A 23,273-nucleotide genomic window follows, 5' to 3' on the forward strand; every position below is an offset into this window, starting at 1 on the left:
GAGGATACTGTCTTTTCTTAGCCTGGGTTTCCCCATGCTGCCTTGCACGCAGCGCGATTTTATTCACGCTGCTAGGCAGCCTGGATACCATGGACCAGATTTTCCCCTCAAAAAGGGAACCAATCACAGAACGGGGTGGGAGCAGCAAGACGATGACGACGTCAATGCGACACACCGAAGCAGTTTGTTTATATCTATGGATCCAACATGGCATCAGACGTGAAGTTACCTTTCGATGCAGCCTTAGATAGTGTTCTAAGTAGTTTAGAACGCAAGTTTATTTCGTCGTCTTCCTCGTCCAATTTCTGCCACTCTACATATGTCATTGGTATAATTGAAACGATTGGCTATGAGCTACGTACAGGCGCAGTTGATAGACATTCGTAGCGCCCAATAAACGGCTCTGGGCATTCGTAAACCACGCCTCAAATACGAGAAAATGAACATATGGTTCCCAGACCACGTCTCAATGAGAAAGAGGTCTGACGTTAGCCAGGCTAACCTTTTCTAGTATCTTTGACAGAAAAGGTAGATTCGAGATCGGCCTGTAATTGACTAATTCTGTACGATCAAGTTGCGTTTTTTTAACAAGCGGTTTAATCATAGCCAGCTTAAAAGTTTTTGGTACGTATCCTAATGACAAAGATGAATTAATGATATTAAGAAAAGGATCTATGACCTCTGGCAGCATCTCTTTCAGTAGCTAAGTTGGTATGGGGTCTAAACATACATGATGTTGATTTAGATGATTTAACGAGTTTAGTGAATTCTTCCTCTTCTATAGCAATGAATGAATCAAATTTTTCCTTAGGGAGACTACAATGCACTCCCTGATGCGATACTGTAGTAGACGTTGCATAGTAATAATTTTCTCCCTGATGTTATCAATCTTATAAGTGAAGAAGTTCATAAAGCCATTACTGCTGTGCTGCTTGGAAACTTCTGGGCTTGAAGCTTTATTTTTTGTTAGTTTAGCCACTGTTTCCACTCGTTGTACCATGGCGTTGAACTATTTTCTTTAATCTTCTTTAAGCACAATGAAGCAACTGTGTCTAAAGTGCTGGAAAAGAGAGAGTTAAAAGTTTCTGTCGCAATATCGAGTTCTTCTAAGCTATCTGGGATGCTGAGATGATGAAACTGATCAGGAAGTTTATTAATAAAGCAATCTTTAGTGGCAGAAGTGATAGGTCTAACATATTTGTAATACGTAGTCGGCTTTGCAGCCTTGGCTAAATGAAGTTTACACGAGACTAGATAATGATCTGAGATGTCATCGCTCAGCTGCAGAATTTCAATGGCATCAACATTGTGATAATTTTTAGATCTAGAGTATGATTACGACAATGAGTAGGTCCTAACACGTGTTGTCTAACTCCAATAGAGTTACAAATGTCTTTAAATGCCAATACCAATGCATCTTTTTCGTTATCTACATGTAAATTAAAATCACCAACAATTAGGACTTTATCTGCAGCCAGTACTAACTCTGATAGAAAGTCAGCAAATTCTTTAATAAAGTCTGTATGGTGCCCTGGTGGCCTGTATACAGTAGCCAGCACAAATCTCAAACGTGATTTATCATTTACACAATATATTGCTATATTGAGCACCAACACTTCAAAAGAATTATATTTGAAACTAGACTTCTTAGTAATTCTAAAAATATTACTATAAATTACAGCAACACCTCCCCCTTTGCCTTTCAGATGAGGTTCATGTTTCTAACAGTAATCTTGCGGGGTGGACTCATTTAAAGTAATGTAACGTTACTCGTTTGGTTTTAGCCAGGTTTTTGTCAAACACAGCACATCTAGATTATAGTCTGTAATCATATCATTAACAATAAGTGCTTTTGAAGTAAGGGATCTAATATTCAGCAACCCAAACTTTATCATTTGCTCATTTGTATTATATCTGTTTTTTATTTGTTGAACATCAATTAAATTATTACCCTTAGATGGGTTTGGAAGTTTTTTGTATGTCCTAATTCGGGTAACAGACACAGTCTCTATATGATGATATCTAGGTGAAAGAGGCTCTATGTGATGGGATTTATCTGACCTAGGTGACGTGACACAGCTAGCAGACGGTCGGTTTAGCCAGTCTGTCTGCTTCCTGACCTGAGCCCCAATTCATGTTTGAGCTCTAAGACTATATGCCATATTACTAGAGAGAAGAGCAGCACCATCCCAGGAGGGATGAATACCATCTCTTTTCAACAGGTCAGGTCTGCTCCAAAAACTTTTCCAATTGTCATCAATTCTATATTATTTTGGGGACACCACTTAGACAACCGGCCATTGAGTGAGGACATCTCATTCATCTTCATCTCATCTCATTGAGTGAAGTATCTCATCACTCCTGCGAACAGCAAGGGGGCCAGAGCAAATTACAGTGCCTGACATCGTACTTGCGAGTTCACACACCTCTTTAACATTCATTTTAGTGATCTCCGACTGACGGAGTCGAACATCATTAGTGCCGAAGTGAATAATAATCTTAGAGAATTTACGATTAGCATTAGCCAGCACTTTTAAATTTGTTTTGATGTCAGGCGCTCTGGCTCCCGGCAAACATGTGACTATGGTGGGTGGTGTATTTATTTTCACGTTCCGTGTAATAGAATCGCCAGTAACTAGGGCACATTCAACAGGATTCTCAGTGGGTGTTTCACTGAATGGGGAGAATCTATTTGAAGTTGTAATCGGAACGGAAGAGCGTTGTTTTGTCCCGCGACTACAGGGCCTCACCGTCACCCAATTGCCCTGCTGCACGGGCTCTACAGCCGGAACCAAACAATGTACAGAGTTCACTAAGCTAGTCACATCCAAAGCAGTATCTAAAGCCCTTGCATGCTTACTATCCTTGATTAAAGTTTGGATGCGTGTCTCTAGTACTGAAATCTTCCCCGTCAGCTTTACTATATCCCTGCATTTATCACATGTAAATCCTATGCTGACAGAGAAGGATATGCTAAACATGTTGCATGAAGTGCAAGTGACAATAAGAGGAGAAGATGACATGACTCACCGTGTTTGTTGACTGATCCTACTCACCTAAGTTGTTTGATGGACTCGTAAAAGGCGCGAGCAAAAAAAAAAAGAGCGGACAGATGGCACGATAACAGGCTAGCGAATTACTAGCGTGTTGTGCTAGCAATAACGATTTAGATTGAAGCTAACGATGTCAGGTTAATGTGTGATGTTGAGTGAGTTATATTTAGCAGTATAAACAACAAGGAATGATAGTAAATAATGATTCAAAACAGAAAAATATATGAAGCTTAGACGCAAACCAACGCAACAGCAGCAGAAGCAACGTGGCAGACAGGAGCAATCAATCAGGAGCAATCGAATATCGCATCGCTCGAGTAACACTAATAGCGAGATACAACCACGATCGGATGTATAGAGCAAATAATTTGTCAAATCATTTGCAGTGACATTCTAGACAATAGAGGGTATGCATTGACGTCACTTTCCCGCCAGAACATGCCCCCTCGGCCGGACTGAGTGGCAAAAGAGCTGCTGCGTGACTGGACTTAATAGGGAAAACTGTGAAAATGCGAGTAAAACAATCGATTATCAGTTTAAACTAAAGGTTGGACTTGATATAGTGTTCCTTACAACTTACCAAAGATCCAGTGATCCATGGATATTGGCATGCAGCCAAGAATCATGTTACCTGACATTTAAATGAGCCTGATTTCGACGCCAGGGAAATAAAGCAAATTTGCATGTGAACGCTTTATAAAAATACACAGTTTTTTCTAATTGCAGTGATCCATTTGCTTCTCTGTTCTGTAGCTTTCGGCAATCTGTAAAAATATACCTCAAATTTCTTGTCAAATCTAGTTGTAAAGTCAATCGCAAAGCTCTTTCCCGTTTTAGATGTTTTGTGTTTTTTTCACGGCATTCACACTGAAATCCAATGCTGCTGCTCAGTCTTTTTGCCACTCAGTGGGTGTAACCGCAGTCACTCCGGCCGATGGTGATGGTCACACGCATACCCTCTATTAAGTCTGTGGAAGGTGTCATCATTAGGCTACTGTCTGTCTGCACAATGCGGCAGCAGTTGTACAGTATTGTCTCATCGGATCTATGGCCCGTTCAACCACCCAAAGACTTTGTGAGTGTCTGTCATTATACTGCCTATGTTGCTAAGCCATCTAGTCAAGCATGCATCATTGATCATTATTCCTGTGAAAATATTTTCTGTTTTTGCTATTTAGAATATATCATTAAATAGATATTATCATGCGACCATCTCAATATAATTCTGTCGTTAAAACATTACCATTAAAACGCAGCATTCCACAGGAAAAATGTTTAAAAGCAGCACATCAACTTCAAATATTTCTACTTAAATTCATAAATATATTTCACTTCTGGATAATGATTTGATCTAATTTGAGGGATTAATTCCATTAATGAGAGTGGCATATTTAATATAAATTTGTAGGCTATATCAAATGGAAAACAGAGTTTAAAATCATTTTGTTTACTTCATTACTTCACTGGCACCAGTAAACAAATGTGTTTACGCATTGGTCTAGAGTTTGCAAATAGTGCACACTTATTTATTTAGTTTATTTTTTGTAAATCCTGATATGTGCATGGGAAATTGTGTATGCATATTTCAATGGCCATTTTGTACATTTATACATCAGGCACTTGAACCCTACTGATCATATTTGGGTTTAATTTCAATGGCAAAATCAATGCCTGGTGCTCACTCATGCTCTTGTGTCTGAACATCCCAACAGCCATGATCCAACTTATAATGAAAAACCTTCCCATAAAATTGGAAGCTATTATAGCAGCAAAGGGAGAACCAACTCCCTATTAATGCTCATAGTTTTGAGATTAAATGTTCAGCAAGCACATAAAACTGTGGTGTATGGTGTCTGTTCACATACACAAGCCCTTATCCTTGAAAACCATAAATATAACAAGGTAAACACGAGAAAATATGACCCATACTACATTAAATACAAGAAATGAGGATACACAGTTTGCAGCTACCAAAATGTGAATTATTTCCTGAAGAGAGCATTAAAATTGGGAGTCTTGATTAAAAACCGAACACAACCAAACAAAAAAACTGTTAAGTCTACTGTCGCTGTCTATAATCGCTAGTCAAGAGGTTAAAGATGCAGTATTGAGTGTTTTATGACACAATTCATGAAAGTGTTGAGACAAAATTATGATGCATTAATCCATGTTTTATAATTCTGAAAAACAGGTGTGATTGTGTGAAGTGTGATTGTATTATCTTTTATCGTAATGAACAGACGTGTTAGGAGAGCCCAGGTAGTCATATATTTGAGTTTGTATGTGTGAAACCTCCCCTACTCTCTTGAAGGTGCAGGTATGGTGGTGGACTGGGAGCAGGAGACTGGCCTCTTGATGACGTCAGGTGACGTCAGAGTCATCCGGATCTGGGACACAGAAAGAGAAATGAAAGTGCAGGTACTACACACAAACACACACACACATCCCTTCATCTTAAACACATCGCTCCCAGGTGAGCTTTGTAGCTCCATCATTTACAGTGGAAATAAAAAGTCTACATACCCTGTTAAAACAGCTGGTTTTTGTGATGTAAAAATTTATAATATCAAAACTTTTGCACCTTTAATGTAAAAATTACAACATATCTAATGCCACTGAAAAACTGATAAAAATAAAAAATAAAAATAACCTAACTGCATAAATGTGCACACCCTTTTATAATTGGTTATGTGGCTGTGTTGAGAGTCAACTAATCATCAAGCTCACTTGAAATAGTACACACCTGTCTTCACTCTGATTCTCACAGTGACTGTGATTAACTCCAGATACTTCTCCAATAACTTCCCAAATACTACTTTGATTTTTCTGACATCATCTTGGTTGCATACTACTACAAGAGCCATGGGCCACAAAAAGCTTACGAGGCATCAATGGGATCTTATTGTCGAAAGGTATCGCTCAGGTTAAGGCTACATGAAATTTCCAAGGAATTAGATATACCATGGATCACAGTGCAGATAGTCATCATCAAGAAAAATGTTCCTCCAAAATTAATCACAAGACAAAGAGTAAACTATTCAAGGAGGCTGTTGCAACTCTTTCTAGCAAGTACTGGTGGCAAGACACAAGCCTTTTCTGACTTTGTGAAGATGTAGGGAATCATGAATAGCTCCAAGTACCAGTCGATTTTGGCACAGAACCTTCTGGTATCTGCAAGACAGCTGAAAATAAAGAGAACTTTCAACCTTTTAGAATGACAATGATCCAAAGCACACATCTAAATCAACAAAAGAATTGTTTCGGCAAATAAAGATTTATGTTTTGGAATGGCCCATCCAGAGCTTAGACCTAAATCCTATAGTACCGTATTTTTCCGAATATAAGACGACCCCCCGTTTTCAAGATGTACCTTTTGGAAAAAGGCTTTTTGGAGAGCAAATCTTGTTTTTTAAAGAAAATACTTTATTTGAAAGTAATTTTCATATTGTATATTTGTCATGTTTAAATTTTTATTTTTGTATTTAAAGTATGGTAAATACTGGTCAAATGTACCAACAACAATCACATTCAGAAATAAACACTGTTGCATAGCTACCATAAAAATAACCTGAAGTTCTCATTTAGTAGATTTCACTGTGACTGATTTCTCACCTTATTTATGTACAGTGACAGATGCTGGCATGTCAAAAAACAGAGGTGTTTGATCCGCATTATCTGATCCAGAGGATATGAATGTTTTTTCCTTAGGCCGATCTCATAGCACTGAAAAGACATCAGGTTCTCCCTGAAGTCGGAGGGCAAGCGCTAATCCATTACTTTGCATCATTTTTAGAAGCCGCTTCGAGGATATTGACAGGCAAGTGCATCAGTATGTAGCCGAAATAAGAAATGATGGGCCTCTCTGGTGGGTATGCTTTTTGGCGATTTCTAGTGACTTCAGCTGGATGACTGCTCTGGTTATGGGCATCCCCTCATTTCTTTTTTTGGCTACGTACTGACACACTTGCCTGTCAGTTTTTTCGAAGTGCTGCTTTTAGGACCACGGTAAGCTTTTCTTTAACTGTTAGCATTTTTAAGACTGTCTTTTTGGGCTCGTCATCTTCTAACATTAAACTCTGACACCGTATTTCTTGGTTGCTTGATGAGAGTTGTTTGACTCCGCTATGTTTATCAGTCCTGGGGGAAACACTCATTCTACACGTATTTGGTGCTCACTATTGTTGTGGGTGTATTGTTGACATGTAAAAGTTTAGACCCCGAATATAAGACGACCCCATTTTTTCAGATGTATTTCCTAGAAAAAAACATTGTCTTATATTCGGAACAATACGGTAAATCTGTGGGGTGACCTGAATATATATAGTGCAGTCATGAAACTCTAGAGGGTGCAGGCTGATTGGTCCTTTAAATGCAATTTGCAAGCAATCACATCATTACCGCATGGCACAAGCTGATCAGCCTCTGCTGATCCTGCAGCCAATGAGATTGTTTGCTCAACAATTAAATAGTCTGGTTCAGTGTTTGCTGAAGCCTAGTCCCACAGTGCGTTATCAAAGTTCCTCCATCTTTCCCAACTCCACCTGATTAGATCTACTACAGGATTTATGTATGTGTATTTATGCAGTAACAGCATATCTTACATGCTCAAAGCAGCTTGTCTGTATATCTATTAGCAGTAGAAAGTTCATACTTGCTCTGCAGCAGCAGCGTAGCATGTCTAGTCTGCCAAGACCAAATACATTAACATTGCCATATTCAATAATATTCTAAAAACGATTCCGAGAGTTTTCATACTTGAACATTTCCATTGACTGATATTACAGATTCTTGTATTATTGTTTTGGTGAGTATTCTTCAGTTTAATTATTTCACAATTTGTCTAAATATGTGGGATCTCTAAAATTAGTATTTCACTTTGCGGTTAGAACTGCTTTTATGATACGTCTTGCTGGACAGAAGTGAAGCGCAAGAGAAGACTGAAACTGATCATGCAGTTCATTTCTCATGGATAGGCTTGGTCTCTCTCACACATTTGGTGCACTTTCAGGCATAATTCAATAATAATTTTATGATAATATTATGATTTTGAGTACTGAAGCTTGACATGTATTCTGAGATGTACATGTATTGGATTGGTGATTTTGCAGACCTAATTTAAGCCCTGAGGTTTTAGATTGTTGTCTCACATGGCATGAAAACTGCACACCTTTCAGCCTTTCATTCAGCTTTCTATGTTGCAGGACATCCCAACAGGAGCAGACAGCTGTGTGACCAGCCTGTCCTGTGATCCTCAGCGGTCACTTGTAGCTGCAGGTCTTGGAGACGGATCTGTTCGGGTGTACGACCGCAGAATGGGACCTAACGAATGGTGTGTCACATTTTACAGAGCTCTAATTGTATTAATATGCAATTGTATTATTGAGCATTGGGGAGAATCAAATCACAGAATCCTTTAAAAAGAGTTATATTATTGAATATTCATCTCTGATGTGCCGCCACAACTAGTATGAATTCATAATTCAGATGTCTTGAAATCTGAAATCATTTTCTGATCTAGCCAATTAGAAATTATTTCAGATTTCAAGACATCTGAATTATGAATTCATACTAGTTGTGGCGGCACATCAGAGATGAATACAGCTACAGGCAAGTCCTTTCCAGCACCACTGGGTTCGTTTTGTCTTGCATTTGATATTGGTTGGATAAAAGTATCTGGAACAATCTGTCACACCTTCATGCAGTAGCGGTTCTTGGCCATAAATTTGGGTAGGGCACATTCTGGGTCTTAGTGCTAATTTATGATAAACATTTTGTAAGCCTTGTATCCTAATCGGTGAACATAAGACACACTTTTGACAGAATTCTAATGTCCTTGCGTTATTCAGCCTGAGGGTGGCACTCTAATGATGATTGACAGACTTTAGAATACACGACAAATGCATAGAATGCCATCTTAGAATTGCTAAATGTTTTATTGCGTCAGAATGTTGTTTTAGAATATTACAAGTTTGGAATTCCAGTAAGGAAAAAAGTCATGTCTATTCTCAGAACAAACATGAAATAAACACAAAAGAACTACTGTATATAAAGGCTATTCACATGAGCATGTTTAAACTAAAGGGTTTTTCATTTCATTAATTTGATATGCTACTCCACACAAGAAGAACAGACATGCCAACTAGTTACTGAACTGATAAAGACACACAGCTGAGGTGGACTGATATTGTCTTGGTCTGGAACGAGGTTTACGTAACGTCACGTGAAAATAAGAGGGGCAGCCTGAAATCTGCCCCAATGCCTCTCTACGAGAGCGCACTGCAGTTCCATTTTTCACCACAGATTTAAATTTGTGGGGCTCTGTAGACCTAGGGGAGGGCTCAGAGACCGGCTGCACCACAGTATCATGAATACATGCCTGCCGAATCCATGCGCTACATTTTAATATATCCTGCTCACTTTATGATAGTATAGAAAATCCGAAAAATATTTGTTGCAGAATGCTGAACACATTTCTAATTTATTATTAATTCAAGCTACAATATGTAAAAAAAAATTCACCACTAGGGGTCAATAACCTCTTACAATAACAAAGGCTTAGGTTGATGACGCAGTGAAAAGCGGAATCATAGAACTTGCCATCATGCTGATGGATCTAATAATGTTTATGGATGAGTGAAAACATTCATGTTTTTTATAGGGCTGTCAAAAGATTAATCGCATCCAAAATAAAAGTTTGTGTTTACATAATATACTGAATGATTTCTGAAGGATCATAAGACACCAAAGACTGGAGTACTTGCTGATGAAAATTCAGCTTTGCATCACAAAAATTAATTACATTTTAAAATATATTAAAAAAGAGAACCATTATTTTAAATTGTAATAATATTTCATAATATTTTTTTTAACTGCAGGCTTGATGAGCATAAAAGACTTCTTTCAAAAACATTAAAAATAGTAATGTTTCCAAACTTTTGACTGGTACTGTATGTGTGTGTACTGTGTATAATTATTTTGTATATATAAATACACACACATGCATGTATATATTTAAGAAATATTTGCATTCATATACTGTATATATATTTATATAGTTTATATTATATATAAATATAATTTTCTTTATATATAAATAACACATTTTTCTTAAATATATACATGCATGTGTGTGTATTTATATATACAAATTTAATTATACACAGTACACACACATATATTATTAAAAACAAACTTTTATTTTGGATGCGATTAATCGCGATTAATCTTTTGACAGCCCTAGTTTTTTAACATGACTGTGGTATGAAGCAAGGCGCGATTGCTAATGAGAGACAGATATCAGCGCCACACGCAAGTCCCACGGATATAAAGGAATAAGGACATTTAATTCTACCGAACTACCCACAAGTGCAGAATTAATACTCACAGAGGTCAGTTTATTTGACAAATTAAACTTGTGAGGTAATGCAGCGCTGTTTCACTTGGTCTTACATTACACTATCATACTAAACAGCATTTGAGTGTGTTGAAAGTTATAATGTTATTCTGTATTAGTTTGTTGGCTATATGAGACTAGCAGTAAGCTAGATAAACATTAGAATAACATATTGATCATATTCTAACATTTCATCATGTTGAGCTATATAACATTGATTTGTTTTATGTACATTTGTTCACCTGTCTAATAAAGTACATGCAAGATCGGCGTCCCTGTCAAGTCATGACTCGTGAAGCTCAGTGTCCAAGTCCAAGTTAGTCATGGACGTGGAGCTCTCGGCATCTCGAAAACGGCACGCTAATATTGATCCTCATTTTAGTTCTCCTTTTGTCCCAAAGTCTGCTTGCCATGGTCCATAATGTTTGAACGAAACAACAACATTGTCCCGCTAGACGTTATGCACTACGCAGTTGTCCACGTCTGTCGCCATGGTTACTATGGCAGTACAAGCGGAAACCAGGAATAACGCGGATATTACGTCATTGACAGGCGACAAGTGAACAGGGACAGGCACTTTTTAAAATTGTGAATTTCTCTCAATTTACAAATTCTTGGAAACATTTAGGATAATGGAAGTACACAATTGATAGAAATATATAACACTTTGCAAGTAGTTTTTGGGATATTTTGATACAAAAAATTTTATTTTACCTTTCAGTGTAAGAATATTTTGGTGGGGCTCTGACCCACCTGCCCATACAGATGAGCCGCAGCTTCCTCCATGTGTTCACACACTATCACCTGCAGATTCCATGAGAAAACAAAAAAATCCTACGAATCTTTAAATAATGCTAATTTAACAGCTCCCTCCAGTGCTAGCATTTCCAAACACTCAAGATTTCCCCTCTGCTAGTCACATCCGTCAGCTCTCTTCCGTGCATTATTATTTATTTTCTTTCATGCACCTTTAAACACTCCACCTCTGTGTCCCACAGCTCAGGCTGACATTTCCTGTCACACTGTTTTTGAGTTCCTTTTCATTAATTTGCATGCAGCCAGGGAGCCACTATACTTTAAGAGCATACAATTCTTAATGAAATTGAAGTAAACATGCACCCTGACCTCTGTAGACATGCTGAAGTTCTGTCACAGAATGCAGAATCCATATGCGGACATCCTTGCCTCAGCTAACAATGCTGGAGTGTTCATGGTCATGTTTTCAGTCTAGTTTAAGGGTGTTTCTTCTGGTTACTTTTAAAATGGTCTAAAATGTTCACGATTTTTTCAGATTCACACTTTAATTCTTAAAATGTGAAAATATCATATCTATACCTAAACAATTTCAATATTTTTTGTGTGAAACTGATTTATATAAATTTTTACACCAAAAAAAACCACTAATTTAATTGTGGCATAATATTACAAAAAAAAACAACAACAACAAATTCCACTAGTAAAAAAGGTTAAAAAAAAATTAAAAAAATAAAAAACCTAGTGTTCTTGGCTATCAAAGAGATAACACTGTCAGTAAAAAACATGATTAAAATAAGAGGCATGTGTAAAGTAACAGACAAATTATGCTAAATATCACTTGTTAACAATACATTTATTATGAAATGTTTCCAATCATGCTGTCATTTTGTCAAATGATGTAAGAAAAATTTAAATTGAACATTGAAATTATCTCCATAATAGAATGTGTTTAAACAAAATATGATATTACATATTGTCGGTTATGATATTATGAGATGTGGTGTAAGTTGCACTGTGATAGAAATGACTGGTTTAACTGGGTTTTTTTTCCCCCTCCAGGATTCTTTGATGAATAGAAAGTTCAAAAGAACAACAATGATGGCAGAATTTTTATTTTTCGGTGGACCATCCCTTTAAATTGATTGAAATGACAGAAAAGATATTAACATTATGTTACAAAAACAACATCACAAAAAAATCTATTTCAAATAAATGAAATAGATTTTTTTGTGATGTTGTTTTTGTAACATAATGTTAATGTCTTTTCTGTCATTTCGATCAATTTAAAGGGATGGTCCACCGAAAAATGAAAATTCTGCCATCATTTACTCACTCTCATGTCATTCCAAACCTGTATTTCTTTATTTCTAAACCTGACCGTTTTGGTTCCCATTGACTCACAATGCATGGACAAAAATGCATACATGTGTTCAGTAGAAGAAAGAAATGCATACAGGTTTTAATGATATGAGGCTGAAGAAATGATGATGGAATTTTCATTTTTCGGTGGACTATGCCATTAATGCATCCCATAAAAGAATTAAAAAAAAAATTACTGACCCAAGACTAGTAATAGTGAATAGTAGTGTAAGTCCATAGTTCCAAAAATGCCCTTTGTGTAAGAAACACCCTTCTAAAGAACTATTATGATTTCTTCACTATGCTACTAATCACTGTTTTTCTGTGTTCTGGTGCATTGTTATTCCTTCAGCTCCCTCTAGTGTTCAATGTTCAATGATGCTTCCTAATTTTTATGGAACGATTGGCTTATACTACCCAAATATCTCTTTTTTTCCAGTCGTGTGATGACGTATAGGGAACACGGTGCTTGGGTAGTGAAGGCACACTTGCAGAAGGAGCCCGAAGGACACATTATCAGTGTCAGGTAACTGCTTTTTTCTCCCACATAATTTAAATCACTTCATCATAGAACTTACTCTCTTTTTGTAGTCACTTCACAATTTGGTTCCCCTCTCTTTTAGTGTGAATGGGGATGTGCGTTTTTTTGACCCACGGATGCCAGAATCAATCAACATCTTGCAGACAGTGAAAGGACTGACAGCTTTGGACATCCATCCACAGGCAAACCTGTTTGCTTGGTGAGAGATGCACATGCACCTTTATACATAATCCATACAATCAGTTCCATTGTGCAAAAATATTGCTGTTTAGAAAAAAACTTGACTAAAGTTATTAATGATTCTGCCTGTAACATCACATTTGTAGTTCATTTTTAAAGTCAGTTTATTTAAAGTGCCCCTATTATGTTTTTTTGAATATACCCTTTCATGCAGTGTGTAATATAGCTGTTTGTGAATGTAAACGTTCTGCAAAGTTGTTAAGTCGAAAGTGCACGATAAATAAAGTTATTGTCTCCCAAACGAATCGACTCTGAACCGCTAATATGAGTTGTTTTTTATTTGAATCCTACTGCTTTACGGTTCTACGTCACTAGAAGATACGTTTGCATAATGCCCACCTGTTGTACGTTGTCCATCCGCGAACAACTTTTCTAGCCCACAGCACTTCGTTTTACTGACGACTGCTTCTCAAATCTCTGAGTCCATGCGGGATTCTTAAAGGGGGGGTGAAATGCTATTTCATGCATACTGAGTTTTTTACACTGTTAAAGAGTTGGATTCCCATGCTAAACATGGACAAAGTTTCAAAAATTAAATTGTACGTTTGAAGGAGTATTTCTGTTCCAAAAATGCTCCTTCCGGTTTGTCACAAGTTTCGGAAAGTTTTTTTCGAGTATGGGCATGTGTGACGTCAGATGTAATGGAATTTCCTTATACGGGTCCTAAGGGCACTTCTCCGCGCGCGCGCGCGCGCGCACTCGTAGACCAGAGAGAGAAGAGAGCGAAAGCAGTACGCCCATCAAAGCGCTATGCTCGGCTTTAGGGAAGTCAATGTCACCAAAGAAGTGGGTTTTTGGTTGCCAGGGCAAGACAACCCTGCACAGATTCCCAAAGAACCCGGCGTTAAGGAACCAGTGGATGGAGTTTGTTTTTTTAGAGCATCATCAACAGAGTTGTGTAAGACTGTTTGTTCCCTGCATTTCGACGATGATTGTTTTATAAACAAAGCCCAGATCGACGGATTTGCAGATCGTCTAATGCTTAAGGATCGAGCAGTCACAATGATAAAGGTTCGCGGTCGTGCGTTGGAACCGGACGGTGAGTAAAACTGCTTCTATTGTCTCTGTGTGTTGTTAGCTCGGCACGTTAGCACAGCTTTAGCTCCGCCCACACGGCCCGCCTCCAGCCGCTCGTTTTTTTCCGGAAAGACTCGGTACAGCCTATCTTTCTTTTATAAATATAATAAAACTAAAGACTTTTTGGAGATATGAAGGATGCAATACTACTCTATAGGTACTCAAGATTAACAGGAGATTGAGTGAAAATGAGCATTTCACCCCCCCTTTAAAGTGCTTGCTTTAGAAAGATGGGTCCGTACCCACTATATTTTGACTAACTTGCACCTCAATCACAACCTGTAAGTATGAATAATTATTGATGATATATTTTTACTGGGTGTTCAAAATACTTCGTTTTGTGTTTTATATTGTGTAAGTTTCCGGCTAACCGGCTAAATCACGTTATTACTGTCTTACTGAAATGCTTCTGCTAATCAGCTGTGGGCCACTATTACCTAAAACTGCATCTAGTAAAAGGTGCTGTAGGACATCTGTGAAAATGCTAACTTTAGCCTGATAGCACTAAAAGCGTACGTCCCACCCTCCCTACAAATCGCCATCCAAAGCCAAGCCTCCTGAAAGCATGAAGCCAAGAAGACCGAAAACAACGTTACTGCAATACCAATATCATGTTTCATTCACCGGTGAGAAAACTTTATTGTAACACTACAATACCAAACGTAAACAAATTCTTAAAAACAGAATTAGATGCAGCAAGTTTTCGGTTTTGTTTAGCTAGCAAAATTTCAGTGTGTAATAATATTTCTTGCATGACAGGGTGTCCACAATGAGAGTCTGCTTGGCTCCGATGAAGATATATAGATCGTAGATCCTTTACCATTGCCACTTGTCGGTTCAGAAGGAAAGTTAGATTGTTGCTGTTTGCCTGCCATTCTCGCTCTGTCCGCACAGCATACATGAACGGGCTGATGACTTATTATGTCTGCGTGAACAGCCTGCGCAGTGGTATGCAAACACATTTTGACTGACAGGGAACACATGCTATAGGACCGTTCGGACCGAACGCAACGATTGAACAAACATTGTATGGTCCTACTCCTTCCACAGACAACATATATTTATAAAAAATACATTTAGACCGCTTAACAGAGTGATTGCTATCAGGATATGAGGAGACTTTTTAACCAGCATAAAAAAATGTTTCTGCAGAGAATCACCTATGGCACCTTTAATGCAGATTGCCTGTCATTCTTACTACTTTGAGGATAAAGGATGGAGCAAGATTTGTTTTACAAGCGTTTATTACATCAGTTATTCACGTTAGTGCTGGGCGAACATATGCACCATTATTGATACAGTTAATATAGTTCCCGCATGTGCACCGCAATAAATTAGAAATATACACATCGGTTTGTTGATGGACATACACTTGTTAATGCTGATGGTGATGAATTACAGTTGAAACATCTCATAATGTACCTCAAACTGAGTAGTGTATCACTGAGAAATGTCTTGCTCGAGTCGTCCTTGCGATGGAGGTTCGGGTTAAACAACTAGTTCTTCCAATGTTCCGTCATCGGACTCGCGCTCAAATCAATATTGTAAAATCAACGTCATCATTACTGTCATTACAGTTCAATCGCTGAGCTGTAGGAAGCCTCCGGACAGAGATGACGTTCAGTTATGGTAATTGGCGTGTAGCTTCCGACAGTCGCTGTGCGCGGTAGACCAGTATCAACAGACTGGGCCATCTGGCCAATCAGAGAAGAGTAGGCTCTCAGAAAAGAGGGATTTAGAGAGACTGATTCATCTATAGAGTTGTTCCAGAATCATTTAAAAATGTGGTGATGTGCAATGTATTTTATGAGAAAATGAAACTGTTTTTTGCATGTAAACCTGTTGTAGGAGACCTCCAAAACAAAATTTGGAGCCTTTAAAATAGCATAATGGGGCACTCTAAAGAAACAGTTCTCATTGCACTTTTTCTAAATCAGGTTACAGGGCCTGAATAAAATGCAGAGGAATGTCATGTTCATGATATAATTCAGTCCTGAAATGCTTGTATCTCATTTAATCCCTTTTTTATCTAACTTTCTCTCTCTAGTGGCTCTATGAATCAGTTTATAGCTGTGTATAACTCCAATGGGGATGTGATCAGCAACATTAAATACTATGATGGTTTCATGGGGCAAAGAATCGGAGCCATCAGCTGCCTGGCCTTCCACCCTTACTGGGTAAGACACATTTCTCAATGAAGACCTTGTCCCCTATTTCTATAAGCTGTTATTTCTATAAGCTGCAGTGTTGGGAAAGCTATTTTTAACTGTAAGCTGTCAAGCTTTTAATTACGCTTAAAAAGTAGTTAAACAAAAGTCAAGCTACTGTGGTATAAATTCCCCTACGCACCTGAATTATACCTGGGGCGTCTCCTAATCGACGTCAGATGAGTTGGATGACGTGACGTCTTGTAGTCTAGATGGAAATAGGGGTCCACGCGCACCCCCCGGCTTTTTTTATGCCACCTGATTTTTTCAAATCTTTAAAGTGTCTATTTTCAGAATCTGCCAGGTGCCAAGCTGAAATAATGTCCCAAAGGCTTCATTTTTAACCCTTTGCTGCACCCGACCGGAACCCGAAAAATAAAAAAATTATATAGAAAGTGGCATAACATTTGAAGTAAACAACATACAGAGACAAATGAACATATTTTCCCATACAATTCTGACCCCAGGAATTGAATGGAATGGTTATTTTTGACATTTGAAACCATATTGACCCTATTTCTGGACAAAAATAGCAAAAAATGGCCAAAAATGTGTTGAGGATCAACTATATTTTCATTTTCTCAAGTGCATAGGGTGATTTTTTTTCCACAAACTGTTATTTCTTTATCATTCAAGTGTCTATTTTAAAATTAAATTGGGTACCAAGCTGAAATAATGTCCAAAATGCTTTATTTTTAACCCTTTGCTGCACCCGACCGGAACCCCAAAAATCCAAAAATTATATAGAAAGTGGCATAACATTTGAAGTAAACAACATACAGAGACAAATTAACATATTTTCCCATACAATTCTGACCCCAGGAATTGAATGAAATGGTTATTTTTGACATTTGAAAACATATTGACCCTATTTCTGGACAAAAATAGCAAAAAATGGCCAAAAATGTGTAGAGGATCAACTATATTTTCGTTTTCTCAAGCGCATAGGGTGATTTTTTTTTTTTTCACAAACTGTTATTTCTTTATCATTCAGGTGTCTATTTTAAAATTAAATTGGGTACCAAGCTGAAATAATGTCCAAAATGCTTTATTTTTAAACCTTTGCACCAAACCCGAAAAATCTAATGTGATATAAAGTGCCATAACTTTTGATGTAAACAACTCACAGAGACAAATGGACACATTTTTCCATACAATTCTGACCCGGGGAAATTGTTATTTGTTATATTTTACAACATCTTGACCATCTATGGTCAAAAACAGCAAAAAAAAAGCTAATTTGACACCATTTTTATTATACTAATAGCAGCCTGAAATGGGGTTTATTTTAACCTTTTACTGCACCTATCCTGAACCTGAAGAAATTGAAAATAGCTTTACTTTTGAAGTAAACAAAACAAAGCAAATTAACTTAAAAAGTTTGGGAATGTTGGGGCTTTGCAGTTGGCAGCTGTCGGTTGGTACCTGCAGACTATTGCCCTTTATCAAAACTATCACTTGGGAATAAGGTCTTTAGTGTTTCACTAACCTGCTGCACTGCAGTAACCAGACAGACTCCAGACAATGCCTTTGAATATGCTTTCATCATAGCCAGGAGGACCTCATGTAAATCACAGAGAATCCCACCAGCAAAAGGAAATGCAACAGTTTATATAGGATAGGTACATAGCAAAGGTAGCATGACTTTTTACTCATCACATAATTGTTCTCTAATACAATTGGTTCTACATATGTGCAATTTCAGCTACTCCATCTTCTTTGGCAAAGCGAATTTAGCTTTTTTGATTACTCAGCTCATTACAAGTCATGGGGTTATTATATTTAGATAGCAGTCTAACCATGGCCATATATTATATGTCTGTGAATTTTTATTTATTTATTTATTTATTTTATTTTTTTTGAACCACTTGAATTGTGAATGAATTGGACTTCCAGAGACTACTAAAAAATGATAATTTAGGATAATTTAACCATGACTACTGATACTGAGGAGCTTAAAGGATAATTCCGGTATTTAGCACTTTTTGACTCGTTTAGAATCGCCTTTGACCGCTTCGGAGTGGCTGTCTATGGGCATGCACAAACATGTCCTTAAAACAACTCTTAACGTTCATTTTCAAAACTGTGCAACTCACCGAGTGGTTAGTGGTGTTCGTTGATGATTAAAAACAAATATATCGGCGCAATGTATGATTTCAGTCCGTATTATTTGCTATAATGGAACTATTTTTTCAGATACCTCACAACCGCGTATAAACTTCCGCTCGATATTTGAGTCTGAAGCGCAGTAATATCAACGAGCAATGAGTCCTCCAACAGAAATCAATGGGATTTTACAAAATGCCAAATAAAACACGACAGAAACTGTATTTCGCTATGCTACTTGTTTTGGAACATCAACGAACACCACAAACATCTCGGTGAGTTGCACAGTTTGAAAAAACGAACGTTAAGGGTTGTTTTAAGGACATGTTCATGCATGCCCGTAGCCAGCCACTCTGAAGCGGTCAAAGGCGATTCTAAACGAGTCAAAAGTGTCCACCACTCTAGTTCATCCAAAACAAACCAGAAAAGAGTCTCAAAGTGCTAAATACCGGAATTATCCTTTAAAGACAAGCCACAGTTGATCCACATCTGTACATAATTTTTTTATTTTTTTTTATACTTACACTTAATTTAAACTTAAAGATGCACTGAGGGTTTTTTTACCCCAATGTTTTACTTCTCAAGAAATATATAGTACTTTTGACCAGTGTTCAAAATAATGTTCTTGTCCAAGATAAAAAAAAAAAAACTGTTATGTTTTTATTGCTACATTTTGAACAATGAGCACATAAAGGCAATTTTGCAATATATCACTCATAGCAAATCAAATAATGAGATAAACTTAAGAGTATTAATAGAGGAGAATAAAAAGTAAGAAAGAAAATGTACAAATAGGTATAACAGAAATATAAGCAAATAGCACACATGCTGTAGATTATAAATCAGTCAGTCAAATAATACATTTAAGGCTTTATGGAAGGTATGGAAGACCAGCCAAATACTACTTATTTTCTACTTATCAGTAATGCCTCCCATTATTATTTATATACAATGGAATCAATGCAAGCTTTTTTAACTTTTCCATTTATTCTCATGATATATTGACAGATGTCAATATAAAATAAGACCACTGTAGTATTGGCCAACAAAACAAAAATAATTTATATGGTAACACTGTAATAGAAAATAAAAAACTTTTTACATATAATCCTCCTTTTCTTTGACCTCCTCAGCCTCATCTGGCCGTGGGCAGTAATGACTACTACATGTCCATCTACTCCGCAGAGAAGAGACTCAGATAACATCATGACCTCTCACCTTTGATCCTTGCTGCCCAAACCCAATCACCCCCCCCCCCCCCCCCCCGGATGTAAATTACTTCCTGTACATATGCAACAACCATGATGAATGTCTAAAGAAGGCTGCTGAACCCACATATTAGTATCATTATTATTATTATTCTCAATATAATTCTCATTATGGATTTATTGATTGTACACTTGGCTGTGCAGAGGAGTGTATATTATTAAAATTGCATATAAAGATCTTAAAACTTTATGGTTCGGCCGATGCTGGCCGGGTTTGACTGTCTTGGAACTGTTAACCTCATGCAAAGCCTTAGAGTCTGATAGATCGACCTGAAGACAAGAGACTATGAAGATGACAAACTTCCAGAAGCTAGGTGTTCCAGGCTGACTGTTGAAGGCCTGTTGCTCAGTGGGTTCTCTCTGAAATCACATGCCTCATCATATCTCTGCTGAAGTACAGTTGGATCTGCTCTTCTTCTTGTGTGAAGAAATAGCAAACTGATGCAGCGCTCCTGCTTGCCAGTCACAACCTTCCGTGCACATCCCTGCTTAACATATTCACACACGGTGCCAAACCCCCTCCACATCAAAACACTTTTTTGGACTGTGTGTACACAGATGCTGCATTACACCTCAACAACACACATGACTCATCTTAAAGCACTGGACACGGACAATGGGGACTACCCTTCATTTGCATCCACACTAAGCAAAGGTTCTTAAAAATAAGCTCAAATAATCAGGATGTAGATTTGTAGACAGAAATGTAAAGATAAGAAGAGAAAGTAAGTTTTTGGAACCTGGGCATTACAATAACATCAAGCTTGCATTCAAGAGTCAAATGTAACAGTTTTGTTATCTCTGTACACACACAGCACCTTATTTGAAAATTATGCCAGAGTTTCAGTTTTAATTTGCTTGTCCTTGCTGGAAATGCCACACTACCTACTTTTGCAGCGCCAAACCTTTTGTTCTCTTGGTCATCATCATCTTCATAATTTACCCCTCCCCATCTTCTGAGCAGACTGCTCTTTCCAGAGGTTCTTCTGGAAACTCATTTGGTCATAAAAATCGAATATGATCTCCATTGTTATTTTTCTTCAATGAAAAATTAGTGCAGCTGACAGAACAGAAAACGGACTATTTCATATTTTTTGCCTATCATGATGATGCAGTTTGTTTGACCTGATCTGTTTCCACTTTCACTTTCCCTGTCACTCCATGAATGTCTAAATCTCTTAGTTAAACATAGAGCAGTTGTTTTCAATCCTGGTGCTGAGGACTCAATGCTCTGCACATTTTATGTCTCCCTTATATATCACACTTGATTCAGATCATCAGCTCATTGGGTGTGAGTTCTATGAACTGAATATAAGATAAGAGAGACATACAAAATGTGCAGAGCGGTGGGTCCCCAGGACCAAGACTGAAAACCACTGGCATAGTGGCACAGCATTATGTGGAATCAAATTCAAGTATCATGTCTTTCTCATAGTAGCACTTATATGTCGATTTTAAAATAAAGTCTGATTTTGTCCTGTGCTGCTGATAGCTTTAGTCCTACAACCTTTATCAGTTTGCACAAGAATGTAAATGAAAGTGTTTGCTAAAAGCCTATAGGGGTAGTTCACCCAAATACGAAAATGTTATTATTTACTCACCTGCATGTCGTCCAAACCTGCATGACCTTTCTTTTGTGGGACTCAAAGGAGATGTCGATCTAAGTGTCCAAATTGCTTCTTTTTTTTCTCATTCAATGAAAGTGGATGGGGACCAGTAATTTTAAAATTAAAAAGTCACACAGGTTTGTTTAAATGTTTGGGTAAATTATTCTGTATAACATTTTTTGGGGTGAACTATCCCTAAAGTACAGCAGAACAATCAGGTGGAGCTTTTTTAATATTAAGTGTTTGACATTTTTAGAGTACATAATGTGAATAAAAGCTTTAAACAGTGCTAAAGTAAGATTTGTAAGGAACTTTGAGTTGCTGATACATTTAGCCAATAAATAAAACTAGAAGGGTTGAGGATCAGGGTGGAAATGTATTTTTGCAAAAGATCTGATCAAAGTGTTTTGTTTTTTTCCCTTTCACATCCTAGTAAAAATGTCTGTGAGCATATCTGAATTTTTATTGTGAGGTGACTGATGGAAACAGGCCTGGCTCAAATACTGAGAAATACTAGCTCTTAGACATTTTCTTTTGGGGCAATCATGTCACTATCAAATTACACTTCTTTAGGGATATGTAATTCATGTCTTCAAATCAAATTATAGATAAATGAAATAAAAAAATATATAATTTTTTTTTTACATTTTGAAGCTTAGCTCCTTGATTAGTTGAATTAACACTAGTCCTGAATCTGTTGTTCTGTTTAGTGAGATGGTGAAGGTAAAACATCCTTGTGTGTAGTGTCCATCAACTCTAGCACCCTGATTTTCAGACACGTCACTGATGATGCGAAATTATGACTGACAGATGTGTTTAATTCTTACCTTCCCAAAATCCAGCCCTTGGAATGTGTTTGAATTGATGTTATTAATTTTGTAACCAGTTTATGTAATTTCTGTATTTAAATTTTTAACCAGATAAGGTTTTATTTTTTCATCTTTTAATCTCCTCTTCGTTTAAATTTTTTTTTTATTTTTTTTTATTTTTTTACTTGTATTTCATGGTATGGCTGCCATTCTCTTGCTGTGTTTGCATTAATCCCTGAAGGGAAAGAGAAAGCACATTTGTCCTTCACCTTTCCCCAGGACCTTGTTGGATTTTCTGCCCCTTTTGGACATTTGTTTTCATTGAAAGGATAATTTGGTAATTCTGTGGATTTGTTTATGAAATGTGCCAGTATATTCCCATCAGAATATACCGTTTTTCAGCTCGCTGTGGGGAGTTGGGGATGTACCCTGGCTTCATCAAACTGGAAATTACTGCTTTACTAATCCTGCTTTGGGTTTTAAAATTTTAAAGTAAAAGAATTTAAATGAATTGAAACAATCAGGGGTTTTCCATGGCTGTAGACTGACCATGACCACTCACCATGGTTTAAATGACAAGAAGAAAGCATTCGAATAAACCAGTTACATAAAGGTACAGTTTGATTTATTTGTCTCTTTGCTTTGCTTGTTTCTGTCATACTTTTATCCAGTTCCTCTTAATGTTGGCAGTTTTTATTTGTGTTAGTTGACAAATGTCCTTACTTTTTTTTTTTTTTTTTCAAAATCAAGATTTTAGGTTACAGGAGGCACATTTTGATATCTTTCCATTTAACAGGTCAACGTTTTTTCTTTCATGTTTTTAAAAATGTTACCTTTTCACAAGATTGCTTTTCAAG

General features: G+C 37.2%; 1 protein-coding gene across 4 annotated transcripts in view; it reads left to right on the forward strand.

Moving 5' to 3' along the window:
- Window positions 1–20,439, forward strand: part of rptor (regulatory associated protein of MTOR, complex 1) — a 409,250-nt gene extending 388,811 nt beyond the window's left edge. For all 4 annotated transcript variants that reach the window (XM_079882549.1, XM_079882546.1, XM_079882548.1 and 1 more), the window contains 6 exons: window positions 5,365–5,471; window positions 8,255–8,382; window positions 13,001–13,087; window positions 13,185–13,301; window positions 16,467–16,596; window positions 19,866–20,439. In XM_079882549.1, the coding sequence (XP_079738675.1) occupies window positions 5,365–5,471; window positions 8,255–8,382; window positions 13,001–13,087; window positions 13,185–13,301; window positions 16,467–16,596; window positions 19,866–19,934 (638 nt within the window). In that variant the 3' untranslated portion in view covers window positions 19,935–20,439. The remainder of the gene's footprint in view (window positions 1–5,364; window positions 5,472–8,254; window positions 8,383–13,000; window positions 13,088–13,184; window positions 13,302–16,466; window positions 16,597–19,865) is intronic.
- Window positions 20,440–23,273: the final 2,834 nt, after the last annotated feature.

Source organism: Squalius cephalus (genome assembly GCF_949319135.1).
Source record: "Squalius cephalus genome assembly, chromosome: 10".
Lineage (NCBI taxonomy): Eukaryota > Metazoa > Chordata > Actinopteri > Cypriniformes > Leuciscidae > Squalius > Squalius cephalus.